The sequence below is a fragment of the Salvelinus fontinalis genome, chromosome 2 (assembly GCF_029448725.1).
Source record: "Salvelinus fontinalis isolate EN_2023a chromosome 2, ASM2944872v1, whole genome shotgun sequence".
NCBI classification, from domain to species: domain Eukaryota; kingdom Metazoa; phylum Chordata; class Actinopteri; order Salmoniformes; family Salmonidae; genus Salvelinus; species Salvelinus fontinalis.
The window spans coordinates 85,610,449-85,636,159 of NC_074666.1; the positions used below are offsets into that span (position 1 = coordinate 85,610,449).

At 42.5% G+C, this 25,711-nt stretch overlaps 3 protein-coding genes and 3 non-coding genes across 8 annotated transcripts; 5 read left to right on the plus strand and 1 right to left on the minus strand.

Annotated features, from left to right (window-relative positions):
* The first annotated feature begins 444 nt into the window (after positions 1-444).
* LOC129830076 (mitogen-activated protein kinase kinase kinase 14-like) lies at positions 445-18,272 on the plus strand. 2 transcript variants are annotated; one of them, XM_055892279.1, is made up of 16 exons: positions 445-570; positions 10,147-10,414; positions 10,519-10,600; positions 10,775-11,009; positions 11,379-11,759; positions 11,869-12,003; positions 12,104-12,233; positions 13,499-13,627; positions 14,598-14,705; positions 14,826-14,983; positions 15,143-15,293; positions 15,464-15,793; positions 15,939-16,051; positions 16,216-16,357; positions 16,538-16,638; positions 16,806-18,272. In XM_055892279.1, the coding sequence occupies exons 2-16, from the start codon at positions 10,156-10,158 to the stop codon at positions 16,968-16,970; spliced, it is 2,619 nt and encodes an 872-aa protein (XP_055748254.1). In that variant the 5' UTR covers positions 445-570; positions 10,147-10,155; the 3' UTR covers positions 16,971-18,272. The 2 variants fall into 2 exon arrangements, with proteins under 2 accessions (XP_055748254.1, XP_055748264.1); XM_055892289.1 differs by lacking the exon at positions 445-570 and adding an exon at positions 8,535-8,731.
* LOC129830088 (apoptosis regulator BAX-like) lies at positions 17,589-21,968 on the minus strand. Of its 2 annotated transcripts, XM_055892313.1 has the most exons (6): positions 21,876-21,968; positions 20,266-20,314; positions 19,413-19,577; positions 19,159-19,294; positions 18,834-18,938; positions 17,589-18,706 (listed from the first exon to the last, which is right to left on the minus strand). In XM_055892313.1, exons 1-6 carry the CDS (start codon positions 21,904-21,906, stop codon positions 18,608-18,610), a joined length of 585 nt encoding a protein of 194 aa, XP_055748288.1. In that variant the 5' UTR covers positions 21,907-21,968; the 3' UTR covers positions 17,589-18,607. The 2 variants fall into 2 exon arrangements, with proteins under 2 accessions (XP_055748288.1, XP_055748277.1); XM_055892302.1 differs by having other exon boundaries at positions 20,266-21,927.
* A 175-nt stretch (positions 21,969-22,143) lies between these two features.
* Positions 22,144-25,206, plus strand: LOC129830096 (40S ribosomal protein S11). Its single transcript, XM_055892324.1, has 5 exons — positions 22,144-22,252; positions 23,107-23,247; positions 24,121-24,196; positions 24,469-24,598; positions 24,992-25,206. Exons 1-5 carry the CDS (start codon positions 22,238-22,240, stop codon positions 25,113-25,115), a joined length of 486 nt encoding a protein of 161 aa, XP_055748299.1. The 5' UTR covers positions 22,144-22,237; the 3' UTR covers positions 25,116-25,206.
* Positions 22,928-23,011, plus strand: LOC129833797 (small nucleolar RNA SNORD35). Its single transcript, XR_008756108.1, has one exon. It is a non-coding gene; the product is annotated as a small nucleolar RNA SNORD35 (small nucleolar RNA).
* On the plus strand, positions 23,390-23,471 carry LOC129833785 (small nucleolar RNA SNORD35). Its single transcript, XR_008756106.1, has one exon. It is a non-coding gene; the product is annotated as a small nucleolar RNA SNORD35 (small nucleolar RNA).
* LOC129833790 (small nucleolar RNA SNORD35) lies at positions 24,771-24,854 on the plus strand. Its single transcript, XR_008756107.1, has one exon. It is a non-coding gene; the product is annotated as a small nucleolar RNA SNORD35 (small nucleolar RNA).
* Positions 25,207-25,711: the final 505 nt, after the last annotated feature.

Genomic DNA, 25,711 nt, shown 5'->3' on the forward strand with positions numbered 1-25,711 from the left:
CACCGCTACTGGTAGGCCTACATGCTTCCCCTTCGCTTTATATACACTTCTCATACGTGGGTGCCACCAAGCATGTCATAGAAACCTCCACGAGCGCTTGGATTAGCCTTGGCAGCCGCTAGTGGTCGCTATGGATCCTCACTATCCATAGCGTCCAGGTTCGATATAACTTAGTTGAGAAAAGTTGTGCCTACATTGTGATAACATTTAGACTGCGTTTAGACAGGCAGCCCAATTCTGATTTTTTTCAATCGGATTGGATTTGAAAAAAATCGGATGAGAAAAGATGTGATTGGTGAGAAAATACATATGAGTGGAAAAAAATATCAGAATTGGGCTACCTGTTTAAACGCAGCCTTGATGTTTACTAAAGTAATTGTACACAAGAACCACACACATCCTCCATTCAAACCTAACTTCGAAAACGATCATGTACTTTCGATTTTCAGATCTACACCCCTCCGATGACGCAATCCTAATTTTCAACGTTGAACATTTTTAGCGAACTGTGTAGATGCTGAAAACAGCCGACGCCTTTTATCATTGTAAAAACAACAGACCTGAACTAAGGTAAGTCAATATGAACTATAAAGATATCAGAATTGAATATGATTAATATGTTTCTTAGTGAAAGGGTTGAAGTACATTTGAAATGGCGGAGGAAAAGGAGGTGAAGTGAAGTCGCTTCAACATTTTTCTCGACCATAGTATAATGATAATTTTTAATGAAACGACTTAACGTTAATTACTTAATAACTTCTTAGTTGTTACATTTAAGATAACAAATGACCCGTGTAGATGTTATGCACGAAGTTGCCACATAGGCTATTACAGTAGATATTGCCAGATATCACAGTACAGTAGACGGCCTGTTGACGATAATATCTTCTGACCGGCGGCTTTGTTAAGAGTCGCCAACGCTTGCTGCAAACATGAACACGTATCGCTTGCAGAACGTTTTTTTTAAACATAAGGAACGTATCTTCCAGATCAGAGAGAAATAACCTTTTGTTTTCATAAAACAAAAGTTTAAATTACTACACACCTTTCAATTACTACACGCCTAAATATATCTCCAATATACATCGCTTGTTTATGGAAGACATAGGTGGCCACCTGTGCTAATTAGCTATCTAATGCGCTCCGAACACGTGTGTAAGTGTAACTGGGGAGGAAGTGTAGTTCCTCAACTGGAGGCTTGCACAGCTTGTGGATCTGTGCAAAACTCTACAGTAAGTGTATCTGTTTTATTTGAAGGATTCTTTATCGCTGATATTAAAGACAAGGGGCATATCAAATCAAATTTTATTTGTCACATACACAGGGTTAGCAGATGTTAATACAAGTGTAGCGAAATGCTTGTGCTTCTAGTTCCGACAATGCAGTGATATCCAACCAGTAATCTAACCTAACAATTTCACAACAATTACCTTATACACACAAGTGTAAAGGAATGAATAAGAATATGTACATTAAAAAAATGAATGAGTGATGGTATAGAACGGTATAGGCAAGATGCAGTGGATGGTATAGAGTACAGTATATCATCTTGCCTATGCCGTTCATCTTGCCTATGCCGTTCTATAGCAACACTCATTCATATATATTTTTTTACCTTACCATATATACTATATACATATGAGATGAGTAATGTAGGATATGTAAACATATAAAAGTGGCTAGTGATACATTACATCAACATGGCAAGATGCAGTAGATGGTATAGAGTACAGTATATACATATGAGATGAGTAATGTAGGGTATGTAAACATTATATGAAGTGGCATTGTTTAAAGTGGCTAGTGATACATTTATTACATCAATTTTTAACGTTTAACATTTTTAACATATCAACATATGTTTTGAAAACCGGTTGGGAAGTCATGATTGCTGACTTTTTTAAACTTTAAAACACAGCATCGGAATTGTATACTGAACAAAAATATAAACGCCACATGCAACAATTTCAAAGATTTTACTGAGTTACAGTTTATTTGAGGAAATAGTCAATTTAAATAAATTCCTTAGGCACTAATCTATGGATTTCACATGACTGGGAATACAGATTTGCATCAGTTGGTCACAAGTAGGGGTTTGGAACACAAAACCAGTCAGTGTCTGGTGTGCCCACCATTTGCCTCATGCAGCACGACACATCTCCTTCACATAGAGTTGATCAGGCTGCTGATTGTGGGCTGTGGAATGTTGTCCCACTCCTCTTCAATGGCTGTGTGAAGTTGCTGGATATTGTCCGGAACTGGAACACGCTGTCGTACACGTCGACCCAGAGCATCCCAAACATGCTCAATGGGTGACATGTCTGGTGAGTATGCAGGCCATGGAAGAACTGGGACATTTTCAGCTTCCAGGAATTGTGTACAGATCCTTGTGACATTGGGCTGTGCATTATCATGCTGATACATGAGGTGATGGCGGCGAATGAATGGCACGACAATGGGCCTCAGGACCTCGTCACAGTATCTCTTCACGGTATCTCTGTGCATTCAAATTGCCATAGATAAAATGCAATTGTGTTCTTTGTCCGTAGTTTATGACTGCCCATAACATAACCCCACCGCCACCATTTGTCAATCTGTTCACGAGGTTGACATCAGCAAACTACTCGCCCACACGACGTCATACACGTGGTCTGCGGTTATGAGGCCGGTTGGACATACTGCCTAATTCTCTAAAATTATGTTGGAGGCAGCTTATGGTCGAGAAATCAACATTCAATTATCTGGCAACAGCTCTGGTTGACAGTGCTGCAGTTAGAATTGCACGCTCCCTCAAAACTTGTGTTTTTCATGCTAGCAGTTTAATTTGGTCTAGTAGGCTATTTTTGGACAAGTTGCTGAATTTGATAAGCCAATTGGCCTATCAACCCTCTACCAGTTGTCTGTACAGGGTCTGCTGTCACTCTTCCAGTATGCAATATATAGGCTTGGGCAGTATACTGACCACACCCTCCTACCTTGCTCCTGGCCTGCCCTGCCTCTTCCACCAATCCAATTGTTTCTTATGGACAGAAAAGAGCAGAAGCTCTGAGCTGTCCCATCAGGTCCATTGTCTACTACTACTACCGTATATACCAATACAGCAGATAAATTGAGTCTCATGCTTTTAACGCTCTTAGGTGTTGTCAAAATTAACCCACTATGCTGTTTACTTTCTGCATCTAAGTACGTTATATCGCAGATTCTACTTTTATAAACACCTGCAGTCAACTTGTGCAATTCTCCTGCAATAAAGCAGATCGCGTTCTTCATTTCACCTCTCACATTATTTTACATTATGAAGCTCACTGGTAGTCCCCAGTCACATGTTGTTATTACATGCACACAACGACGAGAGACCGAAGTCTTTTGAGTCACTCACTGTTGTGCAGCATACACAATAGCATAGTTACAGTTTGAATTCACAACTAAATGTTTGCAGCTAGATATAACTATTAAGTTAACTGTCTAAAATGTGCTAAATGCTCTGAAGTTGTGCATTTGGTTTGCTGACATAGTAGCTAGTTATTTATCAAGCGTCACTCCATTGATCTTCGTGGGTGGAGTGGGATTTTTGGAATAGCGAAAACCTTTTTGTAATATGATTTCCTTGCCGGGCACACTCTCATTCACAAGGGGGTGATAGCAACGTTTTTTCATTTTGTGACTTTCCTTGGTAGTAGTAGCTAGCTGGCAGCCACTGAGATATAATAAGAACTGGAGACTGCATCCAAGATGTCCAACCGTTGTTTTCAAGGTAGATCTACTCACGTTTACTTACGCCGATTCGTGGACCATGGATACCTCGGTTGCATCCTATTTATACAGCCAACATCTCCTACGCACAGGGAGCAGCCACAACGTCATCTAAAAACATGGCAGACATTGGATGAAAATAACATTTTAATATCTTCGGCTGTGAGTGATGGAAAAAAATCAGCCTCAACTACAATTATTTGTGCACAAAGTTGAAGACTGAAGTGTCTTATTAGGAATTTTCTAAGCTGACTTCTCTATATAGCCGTCTATGGAAATTCTCTTTCTAGGCCAGGCATCAGTTCAGCATCATCACATTTTTTAACACAAGGCCTGCGCTGGTAAGAAATATGCGCATATTTATCTATAATTTATCATAACCATTACAGATAACAAATCCTAAATGCTAAATTGCCCCATATACAGTACCAATCAAAAGTTTGGACACACCTACTCATTCCAGAGTTTTTCTTTATTTTCTACATTGTAGAATAATAGTGAAGACATTAAAACTATGATATAACACATATGGACTCATGTAGTAACCAAAAAAAGGTTAAACAAATCAAAATATATTTGAGATTCTTCAAAGTAGCCACCCTTTGCCTTGATGACAGCTTTGCACACACTTGGCATTCTCTCAACCAGCTTCATGAGTTAGTCACTAATGCACATTTGTACAACCAGCTTCATGAGGTAGTCACAACTGCACATGTACAAATGGAACACTAGAGTCAAAGCAAATTAACGTTGTCTTCAAGACAAAATAAATAAAGCAATTGGGACAAAATGTAACTGTGATCCCTGGTTAAAGAACAAGCTTTGATGTCCGTTCAAGTACTCAAGTAGCCTATATAGCCTATAGATCAGATTAAGGAGCCAAGCGACAACACTGCCCCCACTGCGGAAGGAATGATACAGCGTGTCTTAATTTTCAGGTAGTAAAAAAGTAAGTAAAATGCCGGAGCCTATTACAAAGAGACGCTCCTTTTGTGCCAAAAAATTATATTGCCACACTCCGAATCGTACGTCTGCGTAGAGCTCGTAGTAAGCTTAAGTGGTGAGCTTTTTGCAATCAAGCTCCTCTTGGTAACAGAAGAGAATCGCCTCCTGGATTAGAGGCTTGGTGTCTAATATATATATATATATATTTTGCGTGCAACAAACAGTGAGTAACATTTTTGAGTTACTTGTATGACCTGGGATGTCTGTCCTCCAAATAGTTTATGTAAAAGGCTTGCATGTTAGCATTTAGCTAGTATTTGCTATGGGATTGTACATGTACTTGTTAGCATTGATAACCTTCTGATTGAAAATAGGGCCCCTTGTGTGTTTTAGTGCTGGTATTACGGGATGGCACAAAGTCGGTATGATGGCACAAGGTCAGTATGGGGGTGGGGGGGGTTATACTTGCCTAACATATGGAATTGTATTAAGATGGTCATACCATGGATCATTTAGCTATTTGATTTAACGACCCTGTAGGTATAAACAAATATATATTTGCAAAGTATTTGATAAAATATAGAATTTGCCCATAGAAGGTCAGTATTCAATGACACGTTCATAAATGGCAAAACAGACAGTCAAAAAATGTATCCTAAGGAATAAGGTTTTGAAGTGTCTGTCCTATATCTATGAAATAGAAGAAAGCTCAGATTTCTTATTTAAAATAAATAAATAATAATAATAATAATTAACACATATTTTACCCATACATTTTTTGAACTGGTACCTTCAGACTAGTCCTGTGACACTTGTGGGGGTCGTAGAACAAAACAGAGAGCAGCATCAGTGACGATTAAAGGTCAGTATGGGGGTGGGGGGGGTTATACTTGCCTAACATATGGAATTGTATTAAGATGGTCATACCATGGATCATTTAGCTATTTGATTTAACGACCCTGTAGGTATAAACAAATATATATTTGCAAAGTATTTGATAAAATATAGAATTTGCCCATAGAGTTACTTGTATGACCTGGGATGTCTGTCCTCCAAATAGTTTATGTAAAAGGCTTGCATGTTAGCATTTAGCTAGTATTTGCTATGGGATTGTACATGTACTTGTTAGCATTGATAACCTTCTGATTGAAAATAGGGCCCCTTGTGTGTTTTAGTGCTGGTATTACGGGATGGCACAAAGTCGGTATGATGGCACAAGGTCAGTATGGGGGTGGGGGGGGTTATACTTGCCTAACATATGGAATTGTATTAAGATGGTCATACCATGGATCATTTAGCTATTTGATTTAACGACCCTGTAGGTATAAACAAATATATATTTGCAAAGTATTTGATAAAATATAGAATTTGCCCATAGAAGGTCAGTATTCAATGACACGTTCATAAATGGCAAAACAGACAGTCAAAAAATGTATCCTAAGGAATAAGGTTTTGAAGTGTCTGTCCTATATCTATGAAATAGAAGAAAGCTCAGATTTCTTATTTAAAATAAATAAATAATAATAATAATAATTAACACATATTTTACCCATACATTTTTTGAACTGGTACCTTCAGACTAGTCCTGTGACACTTGTGGGGGTCGTAGAACAAAACAGAGAGCAGCATCAGTGACGATTAAAAAGTGAGTATACGCAATGCTCACTGAAAAGAATAGTGGGTATACAGCATATAGCCCCCACTACACGACTGGGCTAAAGTCTTCCACTCAGGGACCAGACGCGAACCTGATGAAATGACAAAAGAGAAGCAATGTCCTTCTCAATGTCTATGATGCATTTTTAGCACCAGAGTAAATAGGTGTTGTCTTTCTGGTGTGTGAAGGATGTGTTGCTATGCACAGAGGCCTTCACCCCCTCTGATACCCTGCGTTATTCACTCATTGAGACATTCATTTTGGATTCCCATGAGTTGCTTGCTAGTCACTGAATGAATGCCTCGTAACAGTGCTCTGTGAGGGACTGAGGGGCCCAGAAGTACTGGCAGGTATCCAGGAATGGCGGAGGCGTACTGATGTATTAAATTATCCAGGTCCTGCAGGAGATGGAGCCCTCGGCTGTCCTTACTCAAGCCTCTGGTATTCTGCTAATCTGAGTGGGCGTATATGAGTCAGTGGTCATTGTGTGTCTGTGTGTATCCATCCTGAATCTTTTCAGCAGTTCCATCTGCAGCCGTTCCTCTATTTGTTCCTTTCTTTGTTGTATCCTCTACAGTCTACATTCACTCCCCCAGAATCTAGCTGCCATTTTTGGATCCCCTTTCCACCCCTCCTCCCGTTCTTGTCCTTTCTGCCCCCACATTCTCTCACTCCTCCACCAAGATTCCAACTGTCCCCCACCCCTCTGCTCACTGAGTATCATGCTCATGTTTTTCATGCATGTGTTTTTGATAGGGAGTCGAGAGGTCCTCAAACACAGTTACTTTGTCACATTGACAGTTAGGCAGGGGCCTACATTGTTATAACAAAGTTGTTACATTGCTGTAATAACACAACATAGAGATACAAAAAACGGAATCTGCACAGTTTACCAAATGCTGAGTACAGCTAGGGGAGGACTTACTTTATATATCACAATGACTGGTCCCTATGGTCAGAGTGGTTTTCTGGGCTGTGGAGTGCAGCTCTACAACCACTCATTAGCCTGTAGTTCTCATAGTTTAACCTCTTCAAGAGGTTTTTAAGAGACTGCAAATTACTTGTGAGTGATCCATCAAGGCCAGAGGATGTAGGCTAATCCCAGGATAGAAAATGATCACATTCGCTCTGTTTAAGCAATCACAAGTAAAATAAAGCAAGAGTCAAGGGTGATGATAAATTCATATACTGTAGGCTACTTGCTTTAAGCTGTCACTCACTGCTATGATTTGATACAAGAGTTGGCTGTTTGACATGTCCAAATGTGGTCCCTGAGTTTCCTTGCCCTTTAGTGTCTCTGTTTTGAGTAATGTGTTGTTCCTCTCTCAAAAAAAAGAGGAAACCAAAAAAGGAAGTGAGGTCTTCCCAAACTCAAAAAGGTGACCGACCTTTTCAGTGCTATGAGTTAAAACCTCACAATTCTCACATGTATTCCTCACGGGTCAATCTGATGTTGTTTTATTTATTAAAATTATTATAATAAGAAGGGAAAATAGCAGGGGCTAAAGATCTGGAGTTCAACACCCATAACTAAAAATCATAGGTTATAGATTATACAGACAGAGGGGATTTGATCATTGATTTATGGGAGCACATAACTTTGGCTATATGCAGAACAGAACCAGGGTGTTCCTGTGGACATGATTGATGCGACTACTCTGGCCTGATGGGATCAAGTGGCTTATTCATGCATCATCGTTTGCTTGGTATTAGACCGTGAGTGTGTTTTAAGAGCATATCCCTGAACCCTGACCCCTTTCTGCAGCCCCAACGCAGCACAATGAGAGGCTTTAAGTGCGGCCAAAGAGTATAACATAGTCTAGTACATAACTAACATGTGGCCCCTTGCTTTGGGGAGTTAGATCTTCAGGGTTTGTTGTTTTGGGTCCCAAATGAACATTTAAAGAGTTAGACAGGTTAGATTTGGACACTGTCAGGTGCACTTTTTAATAATGTGCTCTAATTTTCCCATTATTTAGGGAGAGTGAAAATGGGACAGAAAGACACTGAGCATAGGCGAGAGAAAGAGAAAGCACAGAAAGAGCAAGACAGCCCTGCTGCTGCAGGGAAAAGAGGGAGGGGGGATGTGGGGAAGTGAGATGGATTTCCCGTAAATCACCATCAACCAATCACAGCTCCTACCCAGGTTGGCAGTGGGCCAGTGGGATCAAGCGACACCAAGCAACCGAGATGCACAGCAAGATCACAGAGTGAGGTAGAGAGAGAGAGTCGAAAGAGACCTATATTACAGAGAGTGAGTTATCATTTGGAAGGATAGGGGTATTTACTAGCAGAATATTTGACTTCAGTTTAGTTTAGTGAAAAACGGATAACTAGAAGAGACTGCAGACCTGCAATTCAGACCTGCCTCTGTCGGTAGGTCTATGTTTCCTTCCTCAGCGTCTATTTTTCTGTTCAGTTCTTTGTCAACGGGCCTGTTCTTACTTCCGCCCCACTTGATTTCAGTTGGGGTGTGGTGCTGTGTTTTGGAGGAGGGGTACGTGTGCGGAGCTCTTGCTTTAGCAGGAAGTGATGATCAGTGAATGAGAAAGCTAGTGTGCCTGATCAGAGTCTGGGTTAGACAAAGTGTGTGTGGAGGAGGGGAATGAGAGATTGACAGGAAAGTGGAGGAAAATTCACTGAACAGTGTGTGGAGTGTTTTATTTGAATGCTATACAGGTTCTAAGAGATTTCTAACGCCATTTGCATATCCGGGTATAAACATTTACATAGCATTTACCCTGGCATTCAACCTGAGCTTGGCGTGTCATAAAGGGAACAGAGCACCTGTCTAAGGGAAGATCAAACGTGAGGGGTAAAGATAAACTCCTGTGAAGTGCTGGCACACTGATGCAACATGCAGCAACCCGAGCTCTACAGCTCTCCGCTTACAGTGCTCACTAAGCGGGCCTAGTTCCAAAGCCTCTCTGGCCTTTCTTTACTGAATTAAACATGCTCAGATCAGAGGGGTTTTCATTTGAAAGACATACTCCGTGCTTGATGCACACACACAGAGACACACACACACATTATATTCTGTGGAACTGAGGCAGTTCTGTTCCTTGAGCATGCCTTGTAGCAGTCTCTATAACACAACTACTTCCTGGTGTTAACTACACAGTTGTAACTGTCAAAACAAGGCCGTGATCGAGTTTCCTGTTTCATTCTCTCACTGCAAAACGGGAAGTTTCAGCAGAGAAGGAGTTGCGATCAAGTTTCTGTGTCAAGCATATACACTTCCTCCATGTTGAGAAAGTGATATGTTTAAAATAAAATACAATTTTATTGGTCACATGCACCAAATACAACAGGTGTGATCTTTACCGGGAAATACTTACTTACGAGCCCATTCCCAACAATGCAGAGTTAAAAAGTACAACAAATATTTGCTTTGGAACGAGGCGCAATACAAGGCAGCGATAAACAATTACTAGATTGACTTGTTTCACTGCCACACAAAGCCGGCCATTATTCCATTCTTAGCAGGTGCGAAGTTCAGTTGACATGAGGGAGGCTCTTTCCAGAAGTTAACAAGCTATACTGGGGTTTTTAATTACCCAGTCGCTGTCCCTGCAATCACAAGCTTTGCTCCTCTCTTTGCTAATGGCAGGTGTGAGGATCGATTAGATCAGCAAGTTGGTTGTTGTGGAGATGTGCTTCAAATGAAGTGCTGTACACTGAGCTGTTCAAGGACGGACCGTTTTAAATAGTCCAACCAACAGCGAAGTTAGTAAACAGGATAAAACCATGTTTTATTCTGAATTGACATCATTTTCTGTTTCCTTCTCCAGCAGGTGAGAATGGCGGTGAATCAAAGGATCTTTAACTCGACCAGACCATTCTCAGGGTCACCCCAAATAGAGCTGAAGGGGTCTTACCCAAGCCGCCCCAGCCCAGAAGACAGGACGAGTGACGAGGAGGGGAAGGAGAGCGAAGGGGACTTCATGGCTTGTTTAAAACCCAGACTAATTCAAGTCCTAACACAGGGCACAGCAGAACAAGTGGGTGAAGCAGGTCCACTGAACTATCAAAAGAACTCGTTCATAGCCCAGGCTGAATGTGAGTATACTAAGGACGGGCGATACTAGTTTTGATAGAATTATTTACAGAGAGAGAGAGAGAGAATGGCACCAAGCTAACACCTGCTGTCTGTGCTTCCCCAGGTGAAACCCAAGACTCCCAGCAGTTCAGCCCTTCCTGCTCCGAACGCTCCTATGTCGGGTCCCCCAACTGCTTAATCAACCGGTATGACATCACTTATCCCTCCATAACACACTCCAACATTAGCTCTCCTTCCAACTATCTCAATCTTTGGTTTTCTTTAGCTACAAAGCATTAGTAAAACCACTAATGTCTTACAGTTTCGGTTTTCGTGATAGTACTGCATTTACACAGGTATTGCTGTTATGTCTTCCACAGGGACTCATCAGAGCACAACAATGTGGCGAGTTCCACCGCAGCCTCCAACCAGGACAAACCAGGCTCCCCGGCCCACTGCTCACCCAGGAAGAAGCCAAGGAAGAAACAGAAGAGGAAGGAGAAGAAAGAGGAGCAGAGGGAGACAGGGAAGCAGAGACAGAGACGTAGAGTACCTTCTGGTGTCCCTGAGCAGGAGACCCAGACTGGCAGTTCTCCTCAACTGATCCAGACCCAGGTAAGATGAGCACTCCCTGTAACATCCTACCGTCAGACACAAAATGGATGACGTTGAACTCTAGTTGAACTTGAAGTGCCTTTCTTATGATTCATAGTCTGTAGTATGAACCGTAGACAGTCTCATATAGTGTTTGAGCTTCTATCAGCAAACATCCTACCACAAACATTAGCTTTCCAACCAGTAGGAAGGGATTCAGAGAACTCTTGACTGTCTGACAAAGCTTCCTTTCAAGTTGTCCATAGTCTTGAAGCCTCACCCACATAGATAGTTGTCAGTGTCAGTTTTATCACCTGGAGGTGAAAGTTCTTTCCTGGCAGACAGTCACCTTTATTCACCCGGTGGTTGGTTTATCTTTCTCCCCTTTAGGAGGACGCTTCAGAGCCCCTAAGTAACATCAGCACTTCCTACAGTAGCAGTATCCCGAGTTTAGAGGCTCATGACACAAGACGCCCCCCTTACCCCCTCCAGGACTGCAACAGGGGCCCCAGCCATTCCCACCCCTGCTGGGGCCCCCAGGTGTTTAGCCCCTCCTGCAACCTCTCCACCTATGGGCAGGAGAGTGACTCGGACTCTCCTCTCAGCAGTGTGGGAGACTGTTCGTTGGCCCTAGCAGGGCTCAGGGGCAGTGTCAGTCTGGAGGACCGATGCTACGCAGGTCCCTTCTGCAAAGACGTGGAAAGGGATGTCAGGGAGAAGGAGGGAGACGTCTCAGAGACTGACACCAACGAGGGCCTGATCTTCAATGAGGTAACTCTCCAGACTGCAATAGTTGTCGATAAATGCGGTTGTTTACTTGTGCCTTTTTCTGATTCCTCCTTATTCACTCAGCCAATTGTTCTCTCTTATTTCCTTTTAGAATATTCAGCCTGTGAATTATGAGTACAGGGAGGGGAAGGACTACAGCCTCTGCAAGTCTATCAACACAGGGTCATACGGGGAAGTGCACAGTGTGCAAGACAACAGAACACACTTCAGATTTGGCGCCAAAAAGGTACAACAGCACTTACACTCTCTGTTTGTACATATTATATGTGTGTTATCTCTCACTATTGATAACTATTGAACTCTCTCCTCCCTCACCTTCCTCCCAGATTCTCCTGAAGAGTTTTAGTAGTGAGGAAGTGGGTACGTGGAGTGCCCTGAAGTCTCCTCGCGTGGTGGAACTCTTCGGAGTGATCAGAGAGGGGCCCTACGTTGTCCTCTTCATGGACCTCAAAGCTGGTGCGCTATACACTATACTGTACCTCGATCTCAGGCAGTGACCTGGACGCTAGTTATGCGCGGGCAAGCTTTTTGTTCACCTACATCCACCCACAATTGCTAATAACCCATCCGCAACCGCCAGACTATATGTGATAAAGTGACAATCTGAGGCCCGACCCTAACCCGCTAACATAGAAAAATGCTGTAGGCTACAGTCAAAGACAGTGGAATGTTTTTTTGACAGGGGGTGCAGATTTTCTCATGATTTTAGATATGTTTCTGCTTATAATTTTTGGTAGACATTTTGGTAGACTATTTGTTAGTCAACTTGTCTATAATTAAATAGATGCAGCTTTTCTTCTGTCATTTTATGTTCCCCTCAAAGACTATATTATCCCCTGCTCACCAGATTGTCATAAATCAATAGAATGAATGCTTTAATCTAGTTGACATCGGTAAAGTTTTTCTCTGTCATCTTCTTTCATGGAGCAAAGACGTTTAGGGACAAAAAAATAATTAAAGGGGGAATATTTTATGTGGTTGAAATTCTATCAGCTTTTATGATGCTGATAAAGAAGTCGCTCTGGATAAGAGCGTCTGCTAAATGACTTAAATGTAATGTAAATGTAAAGATAGATACCATCTGTAGAGGTACTAACTGAGTATTTGCATTCTCTCAAGATGCTGATAGAAAGAAATCACATTTCTCCACTCCTATACCTGCGTCAGAATTTTGCCTACATTTGGTTAAACTTGTTACTGCAAGAAATCCTTAATTTTGAAGGAGTTAATATTACGCTATGTGAGAGGTTATAGACCTACAGTCAGTGTCCAGATTTCATTTTCCATTTAACCCATCTGAAGAGTAGGCTACAGTTCCCTTGAACTTCCCTATTTGAAGTCCCCGTCTTGTGACTGTTGAATTTGTATAGTGCCTCACAATCATCACACATTTCCCATTTCACCAAATATTTTCCCAACATTACTTTTCTGGCCCTCCTTTCTCTTTATATTCAACATTTCAAAGCTTTTCTCTTGTTGAATAAACTCCTTTTTGCCTCCGTGGATTGACGTAACCTTTTATTTAATTATTTTTTACAAAGTACCCCTTTTTTAATTTAATGACCCTAAACCCGCCCGGTTTATGAGTCAACCAGGGCATCACTACTAGACACCTCTGTTGGAGTTTCTCGAAGGATGCCTCAGATCACCACTATAATTTTGAGGTGATTTTCCATCACCCACTGACCCCTCCTGCCCTCTTCTCTATTATCTGCTTCTAGGCTCTGTGGGTCAGCTTATTAAAGAGAGGGGTCGGCTACCTGAGGACCTGGCCCTACACTACCACTGTCAGGTTCTGGGGGCGCTGGAACACCTGCTGAAGAGACGAGTGCTGCATCTGGACATAAAGGGTAGGCCGAGACATGAGATAATGAAAAACGGCTGACTTATGAACAAAACTACACCAGAAGGTTCATAAAACACACAGTAACTAAATGTCTGGGCACGTAGACTGACTCTGGTGATAGATTTGATTACGGTGTTTGATTACAGTGTTTGATTATGGCAGCTATTAAAACAGTAATTAAAAGACTTGTGTCTTGACAGTTGACACATGTAAAGAGAAATAGAGAAGCAGACGTTCAGGTTATTCATATTTTGTTTCATATTTTGCCTTGGTGAGAGTAAGTTCTTTCTCGGCTGTTTTTGCAGTTGTTATGTGGAACACAAGAGTCGCAGATCGTGTCTTGATCTCCAGCACCTGTGTTGTGAAACCAGAGCACCACAGGCTGAGAACACGCCAAGCCGGGACTTTCCCACAGCGTGACTCACCGCTGCTCTTTAGAGGGCGCATGCGCTCGCCAGCCAGAGAGAAGGAGAGACAGAACTAGAGGAAGAGAGAGAGCGACAGAGCAAAGGACAGAGCAAAGGATAGACAGTCGGAACCACATGGCTCAGTGCTCAGACACCACCTGGTGTCAGATATGCCACACCACAGGCACAGATACAACAGGGAGGTTTTGCCAAGTCACCTGGTGCTTGTCTATTATGCTATAAGCCCCAGATTCATTCCTTCCCCAACAGCTGTTTCTTAATAGCCAACATGACTTGGATTTGACTCTCTTTTCCCCCTGGTTACCAGAACCTTGCCCCGTCTGCATAGCTACAGTGCTGCTAAATATGGCTCTCATCCCAGGATTATAGAACAACAATAACCAAATCCAGTATATAGCCATAGATTAACATGCCTTCCTGTGTGTGTGTGTGTGTGTGTGTGTGTGTGTGTGTGTGTGTGTGTGTGTGTGTGTGTGTGTGTGTGTGTGTGTGTGTGTGTGTGTGTGTGTGTGTGTGTGTGTGTGTGTGTGTGTGTGTGTGTTGCAGCGGACAATGTGTTGCTGTCAGAGGATGGGAGGGACACTTTTCTGTGTGACTTTGGACACTCGGAGAGAATGGACATTGGTGGACAGAGCCTAAGTGCATCCCAAGGAGGTAGCAAAATATGAACTCAAGACCCCACTAGACAAAAAAGAGGGATACACCAAAACAATAAAGTGCTTGACCATGGTTGTCATGTCTGAATGTATACTCTGTGTATGTGTGTGGAAGCAGATCTGAAGGGGACAGAGACACACATGGCCCCGGAGATTGTGAAAGGGGAAACCCGCGGAGCCAAAGCAGACGTGTGGAGCAGCTGCTGCATGTTACTGCACATGCTCAATGGCTGCCAGCCCTGGACACGATACTACTCCCGCCCACTGTACTTCAAGGTATCCTTCAACACAACACCAACCTGTCTTCCTACTTGACATGTGACACATATGTAGCTTTTGATGTTTAAAAAATAATAATTTGGAGCCAATATTAGGCCTCCGATTGGATTGAATCTTCATGTCGTGGCTTGATTGTTCATGTGGCTATGGTTACAGATAGCCAATGAACCACCGCCTCTGAGGGAGATCCCGCCCGATTGCAGTCCCTTCACTGCTGATGTCATAAAGGTGGGACTACAGAAGGAGCCAACCAAGAGGGCCTCCGCCTCGGAGCTCAAGGGAAGAGCAGCCAGAGCTCTGAGAGAAGGTGAGAGTGTAGCACCACCACTGTTCTTAGATCAGTTCTTAGATGTTAAAAACTGTGGCTGTTAACCATGTTCATGTGAATACTGGCTAACAAACCTACTGCTTTTAGATCAGTCCTTAGATGTTATAACTTTGTTATAACTGACTAACAACCCTACTATGTGTCTTTAGTGGGAGGACTCAGCAGCCCCATCAGAGGGTCCTATAAGGAGCACCTACAGATAGATGACAGCCCCGGCCAGTCTAGCCAGCCCTGGCCTCCTTTCAGCAGAGACACCTGCTCTGAGGAGAACCATAAGCTATTGCTGGAATCCATGAACCCAGGGAGCAGGGAGCTGAACAATGATGAGGAGGAAGGCAGTGAGGCAGACACAGAGGAGACAACCTCACCTCCAGACTCACCTCGCTCTCTACTGTCACAACTCCATGAATGGCAAAATCCCAAGATGGCCGACGTCACCTCCAACGTGTCTGAGCTTGAACTGCGCAAACTGGAGAGAGGTAAGGGTTGGTGCAACATTCTGCGTGTTTGCTGTCTGTCAGTCTGTGTATCTTAGTTAATTTTACTTGATGTATATCTGTGTGTGTCTATATCAACTCAAGTCAACTCCTCTGTTCTTACCGCTCCTCTTCTGCTTGTCTGCAGAGTTCTACCTGACCAGTCTGTCTCAGCTGCACTCAGCAGAAACCCAGGAGCAGCTACTGTCCTGCCTGAGCAGCAGTGACTGTTACTCCAACAGGGACTTATGGGACAGAAAGGTAACCCATCATACAAGCCTGCCATACCTGACATGTTAGATAATATGAACAGCTGTAGGGTGTGTAATGTGTTTCTGTGGTTTGGTATCTGGATCTCTCGGTCACATTATCAACCCATTCACGGCTCTCCCTCTATTTTCCGTCTCCCTCCTCCCTGACTACAGGACTCTGGCCGTTGGTCCATCAGCCCAGGTGATGACCTCAGCTCTGGCGTGTTCTCCTACAACAGCCAACCTGACGGACAGATTCTCAGTATGGACTGGCTGGTTCACCAAAGCCACCTGTCTCCACCCCGATGCTTTGAGGGTGAGTGACATCGTTATCTGACCCTGGAAGGTGCTACAACTCAGGATGTTTAGATAAGAGGATCATGTCATATTGTTTCCCACTGGATAGGACCTCATTCCCATAGAGATATAATTCATGCTAAGAAAGCATGTGCAGTGCACTTATGTTGGCTGTTTCTCTGCACTGTGATTGGCTCAGGAGTGGACGTCTGCATCACGGACGTAAATGGGCAAAGCATCCGGATCCGAGAGAAACGCAGGGTGAAGGTGGGCCACATTGCCACGGGGATCAGCGACCAGGTGAGTGAGGACTCATGGTTGACTTTTCAATATGCCTCCCCTGACAACAAGTCATGCACAATCATATTTTCATTTTGATGCTCTTGTCCTTTTCACAGGCGACTACACAGAGTCCTTCATTACACCACAATAACTCTTACACCTGTGTGTCTCTCTCTCCCCCCTAGATCTCTGAGAGGGTGTTCACCATGGAGACTCAGGAGCGGGAGCCAGTGGCCCATGATGAGGAGGTGCAGGACTCTGGCCTCCTGCTCCACTGTGTCCCTGCTCCTGACTACAGCCAGGCCTGGAGATGGAGGGTCAAGGAGGGGGTGCTGGAGACTCGTGGCTGAGACATCAACTCCCCCCATTCATCAGTAGCAGTCTCATCAAGCATCAGGACTGTAGACTCACTCCTGTATGCCTGTCTCAGTCTATCCTGCTTTTTATGAAACTGTGTGTTATGCATAAAGGGACAAATGTCATGGGTTTCTTATAAATGGATATCTCTGTAAATTACAGGAGCACACACATGTGGTGTTTGTGTTTTCTTTAGAGACAATGGTTAATGTGAATAAGCTACAACTGCCTTTTCTCAAAGTAAGGTATGGAAAGTCCAACAGTGCTGTAGACCTAGCATAATTCTATACAGCTGTCCAAAAATGACAGACCTTTTCTGTACTTAGCTAGAGCACACCCAACAACAGCACTGAGCCAATAGGGTATTAACATCTCAACCCTGTGTACCTTACAGTAACATGAAATCATGTCATGAAACAAAAGTTCTACTCTGGAGAATTTCATATCCATTTGTTGATCAATAGGAAAGATTCAATCCAACTACTGCATTACTACTAGACACTCTTTGGATTTACTTCCAGTTGAGAACTTGTGTATAAGCAGGCAATAGTTTAATTCATCTCATTCACACCCCACAATCTTTCCCCAAATATGTCACAGTTTAATAAGGATCGCAATCCATAAAATGTTTTTATTTTATGTTCATATTACAACATACAAAAACAAACTGTCATTGCAAAAAGATTGTTTCAAGGGATAAGAGTTTTACAAAAGATATATAGAAAAAGTGAAAACATTTGAACAATATCAAAGCAATTTATTGTACAAATGAAAAAAGGACAAAGGCACTGACAACTTAAAAGAAATAAGAAAAAGTTCCCTTATTTGTTAACAGTTTAACAAGGTGTATAAAAAGAGCATTTGATTGTGAATGATTATGGTATAGTCTACTTTTAAATAGCCCACCATAGAATACAGTACTTTGAACAGGAGGACAGTGCTGTGTGTGTGCGCAGTAGAATTGCGCACACGCACACACACGTACCTGGAACATCTGTTGATCCTATGATCACACGTAGATGCTCACAGACACACACCCCAAAATGCATACTCTAGCAAAGAGATACCATGAAGACGGCTGGGGAGAATGATCAGATAGGAAAAAGGAGAGACTCAATGGGAGAAGTGCAACAGAAATAAAGCACAGCAGGAAAGCATAGGAGATTCTCATGGCTAACCTGAGGGGGGGAAATGATTTAATGTCATCAGTTCATGTCATAAGACTTAAGTAACAAAATGTCATGCAGCGACTTGTTTGTTTGTAAGAAATAAAAAAATAAATTAATTAAAAGATGTGCCCTGGCCGAGTCTATAGATCTCTTTCCATCCTTCTCTCCTGTATGTGCGGTCAAGAGCCGCTCACATTTTCAGCGGTGTTGGGAACAGAGGCAAGAAGAACTTTGAATCTGGCTCGATCCTTTGCCATGGATGGAGGGCAGGAAAGAGGAGTGGTTGATCAGGTCCAAACGTTGCCGTTTTTCCATTCCCAACTCTATTTTTCCTCACCTTTTCCTTCCCCAGAAACAGTTCACATTTACCCTCGCATCAGGTCTGTCTCTACTACCCAGTTCTCCTCCCAGTCTTATGTCCCTCCCTCTTTGTCCTTTCTTCTCTCAGGCTCTCCTGCCCCTCACATCCTGCGGATGACCAACACAGTGGTAAGAACTCCAGCGAGGAACACCCCCACAGTCTGCCAGGTGGGAGTGCCAAAGTAGGAACGGATTCCCTCCTAAGAATTAGGAAGAGACCATTGTCTTCAACCATCACAACTACAATTTCAAAAATACATTTATTAAAAAATACATGTATGAAACCTGTAAGTCAATTTGGGGAAAGCGCATCTACTGATTCCTTACCCAGCCACCCTGCTCCCTAATCCAGTTGATCACATGATCTCGCAGGTAGTCTGTGGCCCAGCTGATAATGGTTCTGATGATGTCGGGGACCTTGGTCAACAGAGCCTGAGGAGAGAAAGACGATGCTGTCTTATTAGACAATGAAGAAGCCAACTCATCCCAAAACGTATAAAATGCAGTTCCATTCCAAGCGTTGCGGTTTTCAAAACAGTGAATCTATTCTGACTGAGATGAGCCCCGGACAAGAGAGTAAGAGATTGAGAGTAAGAGATTGATTGAGAGAGAAAGGAGAGCTAAATAAAACACAACCACTGACAACCCTCACCTTGATGACCAGCCGACAGGCAAAGTAGAAGAGTGCCACCACCCTGCCCCAGTTGAACTTTCCATCAGAGAAGATCTCACAGGCCACACTCATAAAAACCTCCTGGCTGGGCTGGAGTGCAGTATCATTTATCATACTGAAGGGGAAAACACAAGATACTCTGAGTATTGCACAAACTCCAGAGGTCAATTCAAAGTGAATATCGATTCAAGCAAAGAGCTGGAGTCCCTTTCTAAGTCCTTTGTTTAAGATACCTTTGGAGTTGTGTATTGCCATCCAGCTCATCTCCAATCTGCTGCAGGCACTGGGCCAGTTTCTTTTCGTTGTGGTCACACAGCACACTCCCGCCCAACTGGGTCTGTGACACTGACAACTGAGTACTGCTGTCAGCATGGCGACGAACCCGCTCGTAGATGAAACTGCGAAGAGAGGGTCACGGGTAAACAACTAGCTAGTATATGTGATCATTGTCTGATTAATCAGGGTGTAACAAACAATTAATTGGTATACACAGCCTGAAACATTGCAAAATCTTATAAAATGTTCAGCCAGAATGTTGAATAAAAATGTAATTTGAACTTACTCTACTGGTTGTCTGTGCAGTTTGTCCTTCAGACGCTCGAAATTTGAGGCAAAATGTCCACAGGAAAGTATTGTTTACCAGGCTTTTTAGAGAGCTGGTAGGTCAGATGAATGCGAGCAACATCTGATCTGTGGTTCGCTGACGCTTGGCTATTGTTTACATATTGTGCATGTGTTTACGTCGCATTCGTAAGAAGATTGAAAATACACACCAAAAATACAAGCCAACAGAACCATATACCTACCGGCTCAGTACAAAGTCTGGTAAACATTACTTCCCTGTGGATATTTTGTCTCAAATTTCGAGTGGCTGAAGGACAAACCGCACAGACAACCCGTAGTGTAAGGTCAACTGTAATGTTATTCAACATTCTGCCTTGTAAGGAACATTTATGATTTGGACTCCAATGTTTCAGGCTATATGTACCAATTAGATTGTGTATTTCAGCCTGATTAAATCAGACAAATGTGAATAAAGAATAAAGATCAAATTCAGGAGTAAACAAGAAGGTATACCGTACTCACTCTGTCAGTAATCTTTTTCCCAGTTCTAGTACCTGATCAGTTCCATTACCTGAGAACACAAAGAGTGAGAGTACTACCAGAACATAAACCAACGGCAGGTAGAGGCAATTTAAGACAATGCCCATGTCTGGCTAACACTGAACTCTTGAAGTCCTGCTGACTGAGTCACGTAGGTAGCGTCATAAATATATTATGTAATGGGCTAAACATGATTGAAATGTGCCACACAAAGATATTTTTGAACAAGTAGGTACGGAAGTATGCAGGTCTCATGACCAGTTAAGTGTGACATGAATTAATGTGAAAGTTAAAACACCAGCTGGCTCATTTTCAGAAGTAGACTTCTCAGCTGACATTAGTAACAGTTGGGATGGCCCAAGATGTACTACAGGTAGGTTAGTTGCCAATTACGTTTATTTTACCTTTATTTAGCAAATTCTTATTTTCAATGACGGCCTAGGAACAGTGGGTTAACTGCCTTGTTCAGGGGCAGAACGACAGATTTGTCAGCTCGGGGATTCGATCTTGCAACCTTTCGGTTACTAGTCCAACGCTCTAACTACAAGGCTACCCCGTCGCCCCATATGTGGTTGTCCCACCTAGCCATCTTAAGATAAATGCACTAATTGTAAGTCACAATAGACTTATTAAACACAGCTAGCTAGCACCCACATACTAGTCTGACGAATCAGTCTGTAATACACAATTAATAGGTATAAACAGCTTGAAACAAATGCCTGCAAAATCTTGTAAATGTTCCTTGCCAGAATGTTGAATAAAATTACATTTAAACTTACTATACCGATTGTCTGTGTGGTTTGTCCTTCATCTTCATTGAGACAAAATATCCCCAGGAAAGTATTGTTAAACCGACTTTTTAGAGAGCCGGTAGGTATATGGTTCAATACCAAGGTAAAGGTTGTTTTATATAGGATATTCGCTTCTCTCGCCAATAGCTATTGAACCAAGCATGCCATGACAATGAAAATATATTCTAAATCAGGGAAGGATGGAGAACAATCCATAGCTTTTTTTGTGTGAATTTCTCATTTTCTTATCAGATGTCAATCTTCAAAAAGATCTAAGATTAACACACAAAAGGTGTCGATTGTTCTCCATCCTCCCCTGATTCAGAATATAAGGTCACAATACTCCATGTCATGGCATGCTTGGTTCAATAGCTATTGACGAGTGAAACCCGAATATCCAATACAAAACAGAATGTTTGGGGTGTATATGTATATAGCAATTAACGGTTTATTACAGACTATCACATAACGTTACAGGCTTACAAGCTAGCTTGATGAGAAAAGAAAACAAGTTAACTATAATGTAACTTTCTGAGATTGATAGATAGCTAGCTAGCTTAAATAGTTTTGTGTATGGGCATGTTCCAGAGATGGGATGGCTGGGTGTTATGTTAGCTTGTTAACCCGCTGGCTAACTCGACGCGGCTGGGTCCAACCGGCAACAAACCTCAATTCTTTAACAAGTTAACTAAAATAAGTTAACTAAACGGTGACAAATATTTCAAGTTCCGGCTCACGATAATTACGATATCAGTGCCACGGTTCCGTATAGATTGTGCTTATCATAGTTATGTCACTTACCTGGATCGCCTCCTCCCGACGGCGTAGCCATCTTATAACGTTACTAAGATTACTTTGAGTATGCTTCCGCCTGCAGTCATGTGACATATGTTTACAGTAACAGAGGAGTGGCTTCGTGTTGCTTGTTCATGAATGCCAGCTTGTAGGAGCACTACGCAGAGGGCCGATAACATTTATGAGTAGTCAATTTACAAAATACTAAGAGTATATCAAGTTTAATCAGCAATTAATACAAATATTTTGACAAATGTAATCCAAGGTTCCGTTTCTGCCTTGCCCTTTATTAAACGTCATATCCTGACCTTTCTGGCTTCTGTCCGTCGCGCGCATGCTTAGTTCTCTTTACGACTCGGCTGGCAAAGATGGCGGATGCACAAGTACGTTCTGCAAAACAGCGTGGCGAAATTAATGTGCTTCTTTTTGACAGGAAAATAACTAGCATGGCATCGTAGCATACAATAAATAGCTTTTGTTAAGCGAAGATCATGCGATTGAAGTATCTGACTGTAGTTTGGTCCCGCAGTTGTTTCGACTATCGCGTTCCGAGGCCCTGTGCTGTGGAGCGCATTGTCGGAGATCCAGCTAGGCCGTTTGCTAACTAGGCCTTTACAACATTGTGCGTATGCTTAATCTGTAGTTGATAATCGAAGTTTACTGATTTATGGCAGAGTTGTTAGCTAAAACATGTCATTGCTAGATAATGTATGCGCGAGAAGCTAAGTCTTAACGTACTGAAAAAGCTATAGCCGTTAGGTTAGTTTTTACGCTAATTTGGCTGGCTTGCTAGCCAGATCACCCTTTCATTGGCTAAACTCAGCTGTCTACTTTCTCAACTTGTATATTCCAAATGTTATGGCTATTGTTTTAGCTACCTAGTTCATTTGCTCTACTTTTGAGTGCAGCCAGCTCAAACTTTTCTGAACTTTCATAATGGCCAGCTTCATAGGTTGTAAATCTTGCTGGTGCACCCTTTCTGATCTACTGCTTCTCTGTTAAATTAACTTACAATATTTTGTAAACATTAATGCACAGTAGGCATGTCTATTTTTACCTGCAAATGATGTTTTTCTCACGATGGTCTTCCTAGCCTGTGAGGCTCTGACGACACTGCCTAATGGCGATACTGATGCAGTTTACCTTGAAGCTGGGTCTTTTCAGATCCATGATGGAGCAACGGGTTAGTCTGCATATATATTTTTTTTTTGACTTGGGGTTATGTCTTTCCCCACAGACCGAGAGGGCTTATCAGAAGCAGCCAACCATCTTCCAGAACAAGAAGCGTGTTCTGGTTGGTGAAGGTGGCAAGGAGGCCAAGGAGAAGCTCCCACGCTACCACAAGAGCGTTGGTCTAGGCTTCAAAACCCCAAGAGAGGTGAAGTACCCAACGACCTAAACTATCCTAAAACTACAGTTGTGCTCCTTATGGGCAGTATGATACATTTGTTTAATTGTTTTTTGAATACAGCCTTGTCTGTAGTGTCAATTAGCTTGTATGGTTAACCGCTCTTTAAAGCTGCAAATGATGTTTTTCTCACGATGGTCTTCCAAGCCTGAGGCTCTGACGACACTGCCAAATGGCAACACTGATGCAGTTATAGGAGGGCTTTGGCCATCTATACTGAACAAAAAAATACATGTAATGTTTTGCTCCCGTGTTTCATGAGTGGAAATAAAAGACCCCAGAAATGTTCCATAGGCACAAAAATATAATTTTTCTAAAATGTTGTGCACAAATTTGTTTACATCCCTGTTAGTGAAGATATCTCCTTTGCCAATATGATCCATCCACCTGTGGCATATCAAGAAGCTGATCAAAGGCTATGATCACTACACAGGAGCACCATGTGCTGGGCAAGATAAGAGGACCCTCTAAAATGTGCAATTTTGTCACACAACGCAATGCCACAAATGTCTCAAGTTGAGGGAGTGTGCAATTGGCATGCTGACTGCAGGAATGTTCCCCAGAGCTTTTTCCCTAAAATTGACGACAACTCATGAAACAAGAGTATTTCTGTCTAAAGCCCAGTGGGTGGGCCTACGCCCGCCCATGGCCGCTCCCCTGCCCATTCATGTGAAATCCAAAGATTAGGCCCCAATTAATAAAAATGACTGATTTCATTATGAACAGTTACTCGGTTAATTGTTGTATGTTGGTTTTATTTTTCTTCGGCATAGTTTATTCTTTACACGGGTTTGAGAGTTTTGGATAGAGTTGCAGAGAACCTAACATTTTTCCCCCCAACAGGCTATCGATGGTACTTACATTGACAAGAAATGCCCCTTCACTGGGAATGTCTCCATCCGCGGTCGTATCCTCTCCGGTTAGTCTTTAAATTTCCTTGCTGTTCATTGTTTTTGGTTTGGATGTAAAACAGTCATCTTTGGCATTGAGCCCTTTATGACCATTTTCTCACTGAACTACAAATTCTATTTGCTCACGTTGGTCTTCCAAGCCTTTCTTGTTATGACAACGCCTTATGGCATTACTGATGCAATGACTCTAAGACCATGCTCACCCTATTCAACGGTCTACTCCTATCCCTAGATCAGTGCTTAGATGTATTCTAAGATTGACCTGATTCTGCCTTTTCAGGCGTGGTGACCAAGATGAAGATGCAGAGGACCATCGTCATCAGACGTGACTACCTGCATTACATCCGCAAGTACAACCGCTTTGAGAAGAGGCACAAGAACATGTCTGTCCATCTCTCACCTGCCTTCAGGTAAGAGGATCTCTGTCGAGTCTTTTCAACCTCTCTTTGCATGTTTATTTCTTGCCAGGCTGTATCCAATAATTGGCTGATCGTGCCTAGCTAGTGCCTTTCCTACTGCAAGGATGGCTGGAGTTCACTGTTGCACTACAGTTGAAGTTCTATTAAATCAGATTTTGTTGGCTGCAAATGATGTTTTTCTCACGATGGTCTTCCAAGCCCATGTGGCTCTGACGACACTGCCTAATGGCTACACTGATGCAGTTTGGCCTACCTATCACATGAGATGGCAGTGGTTTCCATGTTTCTCAATTTCCCTTGCATTATCTTGATGTTATTCCTAGAAAAGCAGTGCCATGGTCGCTTTAGGATTATGCTCCAATAATTCCCTCCTTTTCCCTGCAGAGACGTCTCCGTCGGAGACATTGTTACCGTCGGAGAGTGCCGACCCCTCAGCAAGACGGTGAGGTTCAACGTCCTCAAGGTCACAAAGGCCGCTGGAGCCAAGAAGCAGTTCCAGAAGTTCTAATCTAGGATGTGCAGGAGATGAGACCAATTGACAGGAAGGCTTTCTAGGCTGACCTGCTCTGAAGTATCTGAAATAAAGAAAATGTTCTGTATCTTGGTCTTCTGGCCTGTCTTTTGTTAAATAATTACATTTGTACAGTTCAATGGGGAACCTTTGCCAATTAACTGAAAAGGAGTGCTTTGTTATAATATCTGAGGCTGACTTATTGTGTGTTCTGCTGGACAATTCTCTCCGTTGTCCATCCGTCAATTGACTCCCATATACCACGGCTTTCAGGCAAACAGCATTCAGGACTGGACCCATCCAGTTAATAATTATTTATATACCTTGGTCTCAAGTCAAAGATGGCTACACAATAGTGACCTCTATTGGATAACTAAATCCATGTCAAGACTCAGGTGTGTGGGCTTGTCCTATGCTTAACCAACAGAGGGTGACAAACACCTATTTTTAAATCAAAATAAAATGTACTGATGAGTTTTGAAGTAATAGCACACTGGCTTCCTTCCTGGGACTGGATGTAAATAGGGTGTAGAAAGAGGATAAAAAGTATTGTTAGTACCATAACAGTAAACAATGATTCTCATGTCATTTTA

Excerpts from the sequence above, each read along its gene's own strand:
- LOC129830096 (XM_055892324.1), top strand. Across the intron at positions 23,248-24,120 it reads GCTTCAAAACCCCAAGAGAG|GCTATCGATGGTACTTACAT; the intron begins GTGAAGTACCCA and ends TCCCCCCAACAG. Across the intron at positions 24,197-24,468 it reads CCGCGGTCGTATCCTCTCCG|GCGTGGTGACCAAGATGAAG; the intron begins GTTAGTCTTTAA and ends CTGCCTTTTCAG.
- LOC129830076 (XM_055892279.1), top strand. The coding sequence starts at position 10,156 with ATGGCGGTGAATCAAAGGATCTTTAACTCGACCAGACCATTCTCAGGG. Across the intron at positions 13,628-14,597 it reads GCTGCATCTGGACATAAAGG|CGGACAATGTGTTGCTGTCA; the intron begins GTAGGCCGAGAC and ends TGTGTGTTGCAG. Across the intron at positions 15,794-15,938 it reads ACTGCGCAAACTGGAGAGAG|AGTTCTACCTGACCAGTCTG; the intron begins GTAAGGGTTGGT and ends GCTTGTCTGCAG.
- LOC129830088 (XM_055892302.1), bottom strand. The coding sequence starts at position 20,390 with ATGGGCATTGTCTTAAATTGCCTCTACCTGCCGTTGGTTTATGTTCTG. Across the intron at positions 19,578-20,265 it reads GGAAAAAGATTACTGACAGA|TTTCATCTACGAGCGGGTTC; the intron begins GTGAGTACGGTA and ends CTCTCTTCGCAG. Across the intron at positions 18,939-19,158 it reads CCTGTCGGCTGGTCATCAAG|GCTCTGTTGACCAAGGTCCC; the intron begins GTGAGGGTTGTC and ends TTCTCTCCTCAG.